At 34.7% G+C, this 15,011-nt stretch overlaps 1 protein-coding gene across 4 annotated transcripts in view; it reads right to left on the bottom strand.

Annotated features, from left to right (window-relative positions):
* Positions 1-15,011, bottom strand: part of GLCCI1 (glucocorticoid induced 1) — a 150,045-nt gene that overhangs the window by 94,568 nt on the left and 40,466 nt on the right. For all 4 annotated transcript variants that reach the window (XM_010345675.3, XM_039472676.2, XM_039472677.2 and 1 more), the window contains exon 2: positions 10,031-10,182. In XM_010345675.3, the coding sequence (XP_010343977.2) occupies positions 10,031-10,182 (152 nt within the window). The remainder of the gene's footprint in view (positions 1-10,030; positions 10,183-15,011) is intronic.

Below are 15,011 nucleotides of genomic sequence, written 5' to 3'. Positions count from 1 at the left end.
AGAAGGCCTTTGACAAAATTCAACAGCCCTTTATGCTAAAAACTCTCAATAAACTAGGTATCCATGGAACATATCTCAAGCTATTTATGACCAACCCACAGCCAATATCATATTGAATGGACAAAAACTGGAAGCATTCCCTTTGAAAACTGGCACAAGACAAGGGTGCCCTCTCTCATCACTCCTATTCAACATGGTACTGGAGATTCTGACCAGAGAAATCAGGCAAGAAATAGAAATAAAAGGTATTCAACTAGGAAAAGAGGAAGTCAAAGTGTCTTTATTTGTAGACAACATGATTGTATATTTAGAAGACCCCATCATCTCAGCCTAGAATCTCCTTAAGCTGATAAGCAACTTCAGCAAAGTCTCAGGACACAAAATCAATGTGCAAAAATCACAAGCATTCCTATACACCAATAACAGACAAACAGAGAGCCAAATCATGAATGAACTCCCACTCACAACTGCTAAAAAGATAAATACTTAGGAATATTCTTTCCTAATTATCATGAACATTGTGTACAAGCCTCTGAGAAGAAACTTTAGACCAATGTGTATTGTGTAATATATGCCAAAACCTGTGAAGGAAACTTGTAGGATTGGGAGTTGAAAGAAAACAAAAATTTGTCTGCTGTGCCCATGGAATAGTCATTCTTTTATTCCTTTACTTCCCTAATAAATTTGGTTTCACTTAAAAAAAAAAAAAGAAATATAGTAATTCCATGAAAAAAGAAAAGAAAAAAAATACTCAGGAATACAACTAACAAGGAACATGAAGGACCTCTTCAAGTAGAACTACAAACCACTGCTCAAGGAAATAAGAGAAGATAAAAACATATGGAAAAACATTCCATGCTCATGGTTAGGAAGAATCAATATCATGAAAATAGCCATACTGCCTAAAGTAATTTATAGATTCAATGCTATCCCCATCACATTACCAATGACCTTCTTCACAGAACTGGAAAAAGCCACCTTAAACTTCATATGGAACCAAAACAGAGCCCACATAACCAGGACAATCCTAAGAAAAAACAAAAACAAAGCAGCAGCCATCATGCTATCTGACTTCAAACTATACTACAAGGCTATAGTAATCAAAACAACATGGTACTGGTACCAAAACAAAGATACAGACCAATGGAACAGAACAGAGGCCTTGAAAGTAACGCCATACATCTACAACTGTCTGATTTTTGACAAACCTTACAAAAACAAACAATGGGAAAAGGATTCCCTGTTTAATAAACAGTTTTGGGAAAACTTCCTAGCCATATGCACAAAGTTGAAACTGAACCCCTTCCTTAAACCTTATACAAAAATTAACTCCAGATGGATTAAAGATTTAAATATAAGAACTAACACCATAAAACCCTAGAAGAAAACCCAGACAACACCATTCAGGACATAGGCATAGGCAAGGACTGTATCACAGGAATTTTTTACAGAAAATTGATATATATAACAGGTTGAGAACCAACGTACAGGTCGATGTACAGAACCAACACAGGTCAGGGGACCAGACTAATAGTGCTATTACAAATAAATACAACCTATTTCACAATTTTACCTAGAGTGAGCTAAGTAACAAAGGCATGAGAAAGCAATGAAGAAAAACAGGTTAATTTTGTTTCTGCTAAATGTTTCTTGTAAAGGGAAGAAAACTGAGTATTTGGGTAAAAGGAGTATGAGAAAGACCTTTCACTGTATACTTTCTACTTTTGAACCAAATGAACATATTACCTATTAGAATTAGTAAGTAGAATTCTGACATTCTGGTAATTTTAGAAAGGGCATTGGGAAATAATGAATAAAATATTAAATATTTTAGCTATGGATTAAAATTTTTCATCAATACAGCTGAGTATATCCCTTTAGCAACCAAATAAATTAATTTCTAAACCAGAAACATGACTAATTTGGTGTGAACTATTCAACTCTAAAATTCCACAATCCTGTGTCTCATAAATTAGATGATGGCTGAAAGAAAAAGTAAAGGTGATCTCAACAGTCAGGGGCCAGCTCCATAAAAATAATTTAGACCCCAAGAATGCAATTTAAGAGGCAAAAACAGTCAAATCTTGAGGCTTGTTTTCATTTCATGAAGAAGTCCCCCAGCCCCTAAAATGTTTCAGCAACTGCTGTTTCTTAAATATATTTCAACAGCAAGCCCTTTGACAAGGGCACAGGAAACTCAAACAGTTGTAGAAAGTGTGACTTTTGTCCAGGAAATCAATTTCTGATCAGAGTGATAAAACGTAAAGTTATTTTTTGTATCAGTAAGTATTTGAGGTACATCACCTATTCCTTTGACTAAAGTTCTCCCCAACCAAGCTCCTTTCAGGAATGGAGGAAAAGGGTAGGTACTTTAAATATGACTTCAATAGCAAAGAATATATATTTTAGTTCAGAGTTAGTTGAGTTTATTGAGTGCTGACTGAAGCCAAATGCTAAGTACTTAGTCTGAATCTGTTTTTTAAAAACAAATAGATTTCTAGGGTAAGATGCTGGCATAGAGGCAGGATCGTAAAACTCTACATACTCAAGTAGCCTGAGATTAAGAAATTGCTTTATGTGCTTTTGGCATGCCTAACGTTCCATAGTTTAACTTTTGAAAATTAATTTAAAATAAAATACTAAATATAACAACATCATCTGGAGAAAGGGAAGTATCAGTAAATGTAATTTTATTTAAGATCTAACCATCCCATCTCTCACCCCTCAAAGAATACAAGTTTTGAAATCTCTCCTTGATACCAACCAAGAGACCAAGCGTCATGGAAGAAATTAAGAAAACTTTCAATCCAAAAACATACTAGGCTACTAAGCCTCTTAGGTAAAATCCTTTCAGACCCAAGTGACAGATAATTCAGATGATATTTATACCATGTTATGCTAGAGCACAGAGGAAGGAAATCTTGCAAAATCTTTTTATGAAGCAAGTGTAAAAACAATCTAAGGCTCATGAAAAAAAATTATTACCTCATTGCTGAATAATAAACAAAATATAAAATTAACAAACATACTCAATGATGAAATGGCATTTTCACATAAAGAATTATTCCTGATTAAAACAAGAAAAACCATTAGTAAAATAAGCATGTGTACTCTATGTACAAAAAGTATACACTGCCTCACAGCCAACGTAAGTATACCTTGTCCAGTGAATAAACTGGATACATTACCAGTAGAGTCAAGAAAAAGGCCAAGGCATTCAGTACCATAACTGTTAGTTTACATGGTTCTGGGAGCGGCAGGAAATGCAATTCCAAAAGAGGACACACAGCAAGTAATAAATAAAGAAAAGGATGTAGAATTACTACTTGGATAATCGTATAGCTAAAAAAACAAAGAAAATTACCTAAACCATTACTAGAAACAAGAAAAGTCAAGTTGAATATGTCCTGTACACAAATTAGATATTAAATATCCTAATTATAACAGCAACCAAAGAAGACAAAATATTTTGATGTAAGTTTAACAAGAAATGTGTTGTTCCAGTACAAAGTTGTGAAATATTCTGAAGGGCAAACATAACACTTAAATGAATAAAAAGATATGCCCCTTGGGTGGCTCATGCTTGTAATGCCAGCACTTTGGGAGGCCAAGGTGGGCAGATCACAAGGTCAGGAGATTGAGACCATCCTGACCAACATGGTGAAACCCTGTTTCTACTTAAAATACAAAAAAATTAGCTGGGCATGGTGGCGCATGCCTGTAGTCCCAGCTACTTAGGAGGCTGAGGCAGGAGAATTGCTTAAACCCAGGAGGCAGAGATTGTAGTGAGCCAAGATCGTGCCACTGCACTGCAACCTGGGTGACAGTGTGATACTCTTTCTCAAAAAAAAAAAAAAAAAAAGATATGCCCTTTTCTTGGATAAAAGACAATGTAATAATTAATTCCCCTGAATTAATATTTAATTATAATATAAAACATTCTAAGAGGAATGTGACAAATTATAAAATTAACTGAGAAAAATAAATATGCAAGACTAGTCATACAAATTATGAAAATGAATTACTATGCAATATAAATTAAAATCATTCAGTAGTAAGATCAAAAAGATATTAATGGCATATAGTACAGCATAGAGAAGCCAGAAAGAGATCCAAATAAGAATGGAAATTTATGATATGACAAGGATGACACCTCAAATCATCAGGGAAAAGATAAACTACTGATCAACTATTAGTCACTTTGAAACATAGGCTGGATATTACCTCATGCCTTCCATCAAAATAAACTCCAGAAATATCAAAGAAACAAATTTTAAAAAAGAAACATAAAACTATTAAAAGAAAATATAGTTTAAATAAAAATTTTTAACTTAAGAGTAGGAGAAATCTTTCCCAATCATGTCATAATACAAAAAGCCACAAGGCACAGACCAATGTAATAAACACAGCATCCAGAAATAAACCCTCACATATATGGTCAATTGATTTCTGACAAGGGTGTTAAGGCCATTCAATGGGAAAAGGCCAGCCTTTTCAACAAATGGTGCTAGGAGAACTGGACATTCACATCCAAAAGAACGAAGTTAGACTCTTACCTTATATTGTATACAAAAAATGGGCTCAAATGGATCAAATAGATCTTTGATCTATTAAACTTAAAAGCTAAAATTCTTAGAAGAAAATAAGAACAAAGCATATTAGGCAATGATTTCTTGAGTATGCCAACAAAAGTACAGGCAACAAATGGAAAATAAACTGAACTTTATCAAAATTAAAAACTAGTTAACTATCAAAAGAATAAAAAGGCAACCCACAGAATGGGAGAAAATATTTGCAAACCATGTATCTGATAAGAGATTGATATCTAGAATATATAAAGAACTCCTAGAACTCAACAACAAAAAACCCAACTCAAAAATGGCCAAAGAACTTAAATCAACATTTCTCCAAAGAAAATATATAGATGGCCAAAAAGCAGATGAAGTGATGCTCAACATCATTAATCACTTAGGAAACACAAATTAAAAATCATGGTAAGATACCAGGGTGACTATTGTTTTTTTAAAAAAAAGGAATAAAGAAAAGAACTACTGGCAAAAATGCAGAAAAACTGGAGCCCTGTGCATTGCTGATGGGAGTATAAAATAGTATAGCCATAGTAGAAAACAGCGTGTCAGTTAATCAAAAATTTAAACACAGAATTACCCTATGATCCAGCAGTTCTACTTCTGGATATATATACACAAAAGAATTGAAAGCAGAGACTTGAAAAGATATCCATACACTAATGTTGCCAGCACCATTATTCACAACTGTCAAAAAGCAGAAAGAACCTAAATGTCCATCCACAGACAAATGGATAAAGAAAATGCAGTACGTATATCTAATGGAATATTATTGCAACTTAAAAAGAAAGGAAATTTTGACACATGCTACAACACAGATGAAACTTGAAATCAGTATACTAAGTAAAACAAACCAGACACAAAAGAATAAATACTGTGTGATTTTTCTTATATGAGGTTCCTAGAGTAAATTCACAGAGACAGAAAATAGAAGGATGGCTACCAGAGGCTGGGGTATGGTGGTGAGGATGGAGACCTAGTATTTAATAGGTAGAAAAAGTGAAAATGTGTTAGACATGGATGGTAGTAATGGTTTTACAATAATGTGAATGTACTTAATGCTATGGAACTGTACATTTACAACATGGTTAATTCATCTTCATCAATGGTAAATTTAACTATTTTGGGGGAGGGGGGAGACAGGTCTCACTCTGTTGCCCAGGCTGGAGTGTAGTAAGGCAATCCTGGCTCTCACTGAAACCTTCGCCTACTAGGTTCAAGCGATTCTCTTGCCTCATCCTCGGGAGTAGCTGGGATTACAGACACATGACGCCATGTCTGGCTATCATGTTATATGTATTTTACCACAACTTAAAAAATAGGGGAAAAAATGAGGTAGGGATTTACATGTTATAAGGAGAGATGTCCATGATCCATCTAACGGAGAAAGCAAGTCAATGATATGATACAGAGTACAATTCCATAGTGTGTATGTTTAAATAATATCTTACAGGAAATTTCTCAAAACATGTACCCTCCCCATGCCCCCACCAAAAAAAAAAAAAAAAAAAAAAGAATCCGTTAATAATAATTTTTTTAAGTAATAGGTCCAGGGAGTCAGCTGCTACTATTCATGTCCTTCTATATTACATGGATTATTTTACCATCAAAAAGCATTACTTTTAAAACAAAGTCAGATAAAACTCAAAAATACATAACTGAAATATTTACTTATTTTAATTTAGCTGAACTAAAAACATTCTGGAACAATTAGAGAATGTCTATAAATATATCACTAAGCATTCCTGCAAGAACTGAAAAGCACAGAGATTTTATACTATGATAGGATGCTGACCCTGGCAGGGAGCAGAAGCCTGAAGTGGAAACACTATGTTTAGGCAAGTGACTTTTTTCTTTTACAAGTTACATATAAAATTCAATCTATCATTTTATTACAATATAAATCTAATCAAAAGCATTTTAAATACTTGTTTAAAAAAACAAAAGCAGCAAAAAGGCAGTGGCGGTTTAAGACTGAATACATTAACTTGCAGAAAGCCCAATGAAAATCACCTACAGAGATTAACACCATCACACCATCATGTCTTCTAATTTAATGGACATTTCAAAAAAGGTGACATTTTGAGACTGAGGTAGCCTGTTCCACAGACTGCTTTAGATGGACTACTCATACAAAGAAAACTGTCTAACTGTATCAGAAAAAGTTTAAGGTCTATAAAAGTCAAAGAAAGGTGTAACAGAAAAATAAACTATTAAGACACGATTTTTTAAAAATGTTTAAATAAAATTCAGAAAAGTTAATTAAGCAAATGACAAAACTCTTAAGAGAAAACACTTCCTGTGCTGTTTTTTTCTTTCATTCTATTTTGATACTGATTTTATGTCCATACTGAATCTTTTGAAAAGCTTTTAATTAAGAAACATAACATACTATGATCTAAAAAGCCTATAAAAATTTGTTTAAAAGGTTATTATACATTGTATATTATTCAGTTGAGTGTTGATTATAGGATAGTAACCACATAATCTACAAATCCCAGTGACTTAAAACTGCAAAAGTTAATTTCCTGCTCATACAACGTGTATGGGTCATTAAGAAGGCTATGCTTGTGCCTGTCACTGTCAGTGATCCAGATGGACAAAGTAGGAGTGAACAGTTACTTCCCTGTCAGAGAGAATGCACCAGTTCTTTAAAGCTTCTTCCCCAATCAAGTCTCATGGCCACACTTAACTTCAGGTGGGCAGAGAATCAGAATCCTACCATGTGCCCAGGAGAGAGAATGCCAGTATCTGTGAACAGCTCTAATCACACTACTATACCTGGAAGTTGTAGGAAATACTTCCAATTATTGCTGTATTTATTATTTTTATTACTTGGCCACTTTACAAAGAATTACTTTCACATTTAAAAACACGGTCTAACACAGAATTTAAAATTTGTGCAGAGACTATACCTCAGACTATGGAGTAAAGACTGAGGAATCAATACTGTCTTATTACAGTAAACTTAATTGCAAGTTCAATTTTAAGAGTTGGTAATACATTTTTTGTTTTATAAAGGTTGTGTCTGCAAGGCTACAGTAATAATATTTCACAAATGGCTTTTAGTTTTTCTTTCTACTATGCTAAACAGATGACTCTAAATCTGGCAGTGATCCATTTCTTCAGAGGCCTTAAAAATGTAAAGCTGTATCTTTCAGACCTCAGAATAAACCTGTGAATGTGTAAATTGGGTATTATTAATTTTAATTTACAGAAAAGAAAGCTTAAGACTGGTTTGCAAAGCAGTGAAGTCAGTGGGCTATGAATTTTTTTAAAATATTTTACTAATAGAAATTTCAAACAAAACAGTTAAAAGAGAAAAAAACCTGTTCATGAGGGCCCATAAAGCCAATATTCAGCTTCTCTATATAACATTTTGCTCTATTTGCTCCACCAGATACCTATCTAGGTATCCACTCATCAATCAATCTTATTTTTGATTCATTTCAAAGTTGCAGACAGCAGTATACTTCATCTTTAAACATCTGAGTTCAGTATTTGTTTTCTGTGCATAGTCTATGTTTTTAAAATTAAAGTTATATAGCAAAATGTGCAAGTGTACACTTGGGTAAGTTCTGATAAATGAATTCACCAATATAACCCAAACTTCTACGAAGATATATAACACTGGCCAAGCATGGTGGCTTATGCCTATAATCCCAACACTCTGGGAGGCCAAGGCTAGGGGCTCACTTGAGGCCAGAAGTTCAACACCAGCCTCTACTGCTGAAACTCCGTCTCTACTAAAAATATAAAAATTAGCTGGGTGTGGTGGCAGGGGCCTGTCGTCCCAGCTACTTGGAAGGCTGAGGCATGAGAACTGCTTGAATCTGGGAGGCAGAAGTAGCAGTGAGCCGAGATCACACCACTGCACTCCAGTATAGGCAACAGAACCAGACCCTGTCTCAAAAAAAAACAAAAACAAAAACAAAAGATATATAACATTTAACTTATAGAAATAGCGAGCAGAACGATGGTTATCAGAGGCTAAGGGTTGGTGGTCCTGGGGAGATGCTGGTCAAAGGACACAAAATTTCAGCTATGAGAAATAACTTCAAGCAATCTATTGTATATCATGATGACCACAGTAAATAACAATATATTGTATATTTGAAAATTTCTAAGAGAGTAGATTTTAAGTGTTCCTACCACACACAAAAAAATCAGGTAATGGATATATTAGATTGATTTAATCATTTCGAATGTGTGTATATATCAAAGAATCATGCTATATACCATTAACATAAATAACTTTTACTTAATTAAAATTAACTAATTTTTAAATTAAATTAATTAACATTTCCATTATACCAGAAAGTTCCCTCAGTGGGCCTTCATTTGACTACATCTGTGCCCACATCTTTAACTGTCTAGATGCACACCTCTATGTTTTGCTAGTTATTTCTACAGTACTTGGAAATTCCACTGCCTGTCATATTAAACTTATCCTCTTCCTCACTAAATGAATACTCAATCAAAAGACTAGGGCAGCATAAAACATTACAAGGACATAAATGATGAGATAGATAATAAAGAAGTCAATTTCACAGTTTCAAGCTTGCCTGAGAAAATGACAAAAACTGAGAAGCAGAGTTTTACAGATCATGTCCAAAAAACTCTCTTCCTCTCTTTTTCCCCATTCTTCAGAGATGAAACTCTATTCTATTTCCCTAACCTACAGAGCCCAAAATGTTCTTTCCTTTGAATGCCCTCGAATTTACATACTCCATTCATCTAACACTGTCTTCATTTACCAATTTTTTACATGTATGTCTCATCTACCTGTGCGGCAGGTTCTTTAAAACCAATAACCATATCTTACGTTTTTAGTATTCTTTATGATGACAATAAATGCTGATTGACTACTGTTAGGAAGATATGGTCAATAACTCAGATAATCGTAAATAAAGATGTTTTCAGATTTTTTTTTCCTGTCATGGAGAAAAAGCTTTTAATCAAAAGCTTGGGGATCCTTCCAAAAACAGGAAATGTGACAGTTAATTTATATTTCCCTCTGAAGGCTTTTAATCTTTAACAGAAAAAAATAAATTATCCATCATTTTATTAGGCATATGTTAATACTTTATAAATTATTTTCAAGAAGTGAGCAAACTACTCTTTAAAAAGTTTTATATTTTCTAAAATGGTTACTAGTCATTTTAATTTCTATTGGAAAGCAATTCTTAAAATTACAATAAAAGTCTTTAAAGCCATGTAATAGACTGATGTGCTATTTAAGTATTAAAGAATTTCAAAGCTTCTAAAACCCAGATGACAAAAAACAATTACTGTAAAGTTTATTTAAAACGATGGATTTTCTTTTCTTCCTTGGGTGGATGTACTTCAAATTTGGGAAAATTTTATTACATTACATTTTCTTTACTGTGATCAAAGCAGAAGAAGTGCAAGGTGATAAGCTGATTTTGATTTGCTTATTTTACCTGAGTAGCTTTGTCTTTCATGCATGAAGGGTAGTGAACATGAGGATCCCGTGGCCACTGTCCTGTGAGGTAAGGTCCTGTTATTGTATCCAAAGAGGAGGTTCGCCTTATTGTACTAGATGTTCGAACTTGCTGAGATTTTGGCCTGTCCACTACAAAAAGTAAAAAAAAATATACATATATATTAGTCATTAGTGAATGAAGTAAAATGTAAAGTTATTTAAACTTCATAGTTTGTAGAGTATCATCCTGTCAATTTTCCTCGTGATACATATTTACACTAATAGCCCTGTCGTATGATCAGATGAAATGTATGACCCATGGCCCAAGGAAAATACATTCATGTTAAATCTTATATACATTCCCAGGGCTTCCACAGACCCTATGAAGCCTATCCATTTTAGGGACCTGTAATAAATCTGTGTATCATCTCTTGCCATTATTTTAATTGTATGCCTCACTTGAACTGCCAGTTTTCTGACTGCTATCCCTGCATTCACTTCAAGTAAACTTTACAGTTCCATGCCCAAATAGAAACATTTCCATGGTGACCGTATTTAACTTAAAGCCCATATTATTTAGTACGACATAATAAGCTTTCACGATTTGGCTGTCATGTACTTCAGTGTTTAATATCCTGCTACTCCATAATCCCATGCTACGCATCACATGAATGGCCTGTGTTTTTCCAAAAGTAAAATACACTCTTTCTGCCTCTGTACATTCTACTTCCTGAGCCTAGAACTCTCTCCTTTCTTGTTTACTGGACAAACTCATTTATTTTCAAGACTAGCTAAGATGTCACAATGCCTCTGTGAAAGCTTCCCCAATGCCCTTTTCTTTCCCCTTCCTTCTAAAATATACTTGCCTGTCTCTGCTTTCCTGGTACCCTAAGCTTATTTCTCTCTCCCATCAGAGCATTAAGTTTAAACCCTACAGACTGACTAGGAGTCAGCATTCATTACTCACTTAATGAATTTATTCACAACTACACAAAAATAGCATGTATAAATAACTTTATACTTTAATTCAACCTCCTCATTCACAGATGAAGAATTTGAAGTCTAGAGGAATACTGAACAAAAGATGCAAACAGGAAACAGAGGTAAAAAGAAACCAAAATCTATAAACATCATACACAGTTCAATCAATTGGCCATAACAAACTATTATACTTCTCCTTTCCATAGGGGTAACACAAGTATCTCCTAAAAATTAATCATACTACACACCAAACCTATAAAGAGGATTTTCCATGTATCCATCCCAAGTAATTTGCTACTAATGTGCATTTGATGATACAATCCAATAGATTTACAGGTTACCAAGGCTAAGAGTCTTTTCAGAGTCATATCTCACATCAAACAAAATGCCTTCCTCTTTACAGATGGTGAAGGAACACTTATTATTGAATGCTGTCCTTTAACTACCTTTCTGAAATCAGAATGCATAGTTTACCAGAAAAATAGAGAAGAAAATGCAGTATACTCTAATGTTATATTATGCAGGTAATAGGTTAGAATTGCAGTTTTTATTTTTTCCTTTGACCCAAGAATTGTTAGAAAATATCTGAAAATCACCAGATTTCCTCTTTATCTGTATTACTTTAGCTCTAAATGTATTGTACTGGAAGCAGAAAATCTAGTGGAACCTATTTCTACTCTTTGGAATTGCCTAAAATTTTCCCTGTGACTAAAAACATGGTCAACATTTTATGAATCAGAGAAGACATTTTGTTTTAGAATATATAGTTCCTTGCCTTGTATATCAATTTAATTAAAATACAGAATATAGGCATAATATAATTATCAGTTTTATCTGTTACAGACCTAGAAGAGTACTATGAAATATTTAAACTATAATTGAGTTCTAAAAATTCTCTTATTCTTTGAACATTTTTGACCTTTTTATTTTAGTTCCGTATTATTTGGTACATATAGATTCTTGACATCAACATCACAGTTTACATGCATTATTATCTCATTAATTATTTTTTAAATTTTATCATGCTGAATATTATGACCCCCTTCTGCTTTATTTCTGTTTATTTGCATGGTATGCCCATCCTTTTAAGTTCTTGAAAGATTTTTTAAGTGTGTATCATAAAACAAAGTATTTTTTTATACTTTCAAGAAAAAAAAACAACTTCGTAGCAAGCCTTCTGGTTATAAAAGGTGAACTCATCCCACATATTTATTGTTATAACAAATTTGGTTTAACTCGCCATGTAATTTTTTCCTATTTGGGAATGTTTCCTTGCTACTTGTTTTCTGTTTTATTGTTTCTTCTTCTCCCTTTATCCTCACCTCCCCTACTACATCATAGGTAACTCTGAAGATATATAAACTGTTTCTAGTTCTATTAATACTACTAAAAGTTGTTTATATTAATTTTTAAAAATATTTTTCCTGGTTATAAAAGCAATACCTACTAATTTTAGCAACACTGGGAAACACAAAATTAACATTTCCTATTATCTGATTTACAATAATTTGTTTAAAATTTTAAAGTTTACTTTAAATTCCTTCCACCATGAAGAAATAAAAAACAAGACTATTGAAAGGCAAGTCCAACATTTAACAGCTGACCTCTAAATTTAAAAGGCCTATATAAAGGTCAGTTACAATCAGATAAGGAAAAGCCATTCTGAGTGAATAATTTGCGCCTCTTGATGGCTGCATAATATTCCACGGTGTGTATGTACCACATTTTCCCTGTCCAGTCTATCGTTGATGGGACATGGATGAACCCGGAAGCCGTCATTCTCAGCAAAATGACACAGGAGCAGAAAATCAAACACTGCATGTTCTCACTCATAGGTGGATGTTGAACAATGAGAACACATGGACACAGGGAGGGGAGCACTACACACTGGGGTCTGTTGGAGGGAAATAGGGGAGGGACAGCGGGGGGTGGGGGGTTGAGGGGGGATGGCATGGGGAGAAATGCCAGATATAGGTGAGGGGGAGGAAGGCAGCAAATCACACTGCCACGTGTGTACCTATGCAACAATCTTGCATGTTCTTCACATGTACTCCAAAACCTAAAATGCAATAAAAAATAATAATTTGCGCCTCTACTTAAATTGCTCAAACTATTTGAAAAGTTGTAAATAGTTCACTTAGTTATTAAAACTCTTTTTATTTTAGTAATTAAACAACAGGAACCATGTTTAATTGTTTTTCTTGAGAGGGAATAAATTTATTCTATTTAATTCGTGTTTTTTTTTAAATTGTACTTTGGGCTCTGGGGTACATGTGCACATCGTGCATCCTGCAGGATTGTTGCATAGGTACATACATGCCATGGTGGTTTGCCATCTCCACTCCCCCCACCACTGCCTACATCAGGCATTTCTCCCAGTGTTATCCCTCCCCATCCTCCCTGCCCCGTGCTGTTCCTCCTCTCCCTTCCCCTCCACGCCTGCACCTAGCCCTGTGAGTGTTGTTCCCTTCCCGGTGCCCAAGTGTTCTCATTGTTCATCACCCACTTATGAGTGAGAACATGCAGTGTTTGATTTTCTGTTCTTGTGTCAGTTTGCTAAGAATGATGGTTTCTAGATTCATCCACGTCTCCACAAAGGACACAAACTCGTGTGTTTTTTGGCTGCACAGTATTTCATGATGTGCATGTGCCACATTTTCCTTGTCCAGTCTATAACTGATGGGCATTTGGGTTGGTTCCGGTCTTTGCTATCGTAAACAGTGCCGCAACAAGCATACATGTGCACATGTCTTTATAATAGAACGATTTATAATCCTTTGGATATATATCCAGTAATGGGATTGCTGGGTCAAATGAAATTTCTATTTCTAGATCCTTGAGGAATCGCTACACTGTCTTCCACAATGGTTGAACTAATTTACACTCCCACCCACAGTGTAAAAGTGTTCCTATTTCTCCACATCCTCTCCAGCATCTGTTGTCTCCAGATTTTTTAATGACTGCCATTCTAACTGGATGAGATGGTATCTCAATGCCGTTTTGATTTGTATTTCTCTAATGACCAATGACGATGAGCATTTGTATATGTTTGTTGGCTTCATAGAGGTCTTCTTTTGAAAAGTCTCTTCATATCCGTCTGTTCATATCCATCTGTTCATATCCGTCGCCCACTTTTGAATGGGTTTGTTTGTTTGTTTGTTTTCTTGTAAATCCGCTTTAGTCCTTTGTAGATTCTGGATATTAGCCCTTTGTCAGATGGGTAGATTGCAAAAATGTTTTCCCATTCTGTTGGTTGCTGGTTCACTCTAATGATTGTTTCTTTCGCTGTGTAGCAGCTCTGGAGTTTAATTAGAGCTCATCTGTCTATTTTGGCTTTTGTTGCCAATGCTTTTGGTGTTTCAGTTGTGAAGTCCTTGCCTATGCCTATATTCTGAATGGTGTTGCCTAGGTTTTCTTCGAGGGTTTTTATGGTGTTAGTTCTTATGTTTAAATCTTTAATCCATCTGGAGTTAATTTTTGTATAAGGTATAAGGAAGGGGTCCAGTTTCAGCTTTCTGTACACGGCTAGCCAGTTTTCCCAACATCATTTATTAAACAGGGAATCCTTTTCCCCTTGCTTTTGTGAAGTTTGTCAAAGATCAGATGGTTGTAGACATGTGGCGTTGCTTCTGAGGTCTCTGTTCTGTTCCATTTGTCTATATCTCTGTTTTGGTACCAGTACCATGCTGTTTTGATTACTGTAGCCTTGCAGCATAGTTTGAAGTCAGGTGGCGTGATGCCTCCAGCTTTGCTCTTTTTGCTTAGGATCGTCTTGGCTATGTGGGCTCTCTTTTGGTTCCATATGAAGTTTAAGGTGGCTTTTTCCAGTTCTGTGAAGAAGGTCAATGGTAGCTTGATGGGGACAGCACTGATTCTATAGATTACTTAGGGCAGTATGGCCGTTTTCACAATATTGATTCTTCCTAACCATGAGCATGAGAATGTTTTTCCACCTGCTTGTGTCCTCTCTTATTTCCTTGAGCAGTGGTTTGCAGTTC

This window comes from Saimiri boliviensis, chromosome 10, assembly GCF_048565385.1.
Source record: "Saimiri boliviensis isolate mSaiBol1 chromosome 10, mSaiBol1.pri, whole genome shotgun sequence".
Classification (NCBI taxonomy): domain Eukaryota; kingdom Metazoa; phylum Chordata; class Mammalia; order Primates; family Cebidae; genus Saimiri; species Saimiri boliviensis.
Note: the sequence above shows the minus strand (reverse complement) of the source record. Positions and strands in the feature narration are given on the sequence as shown.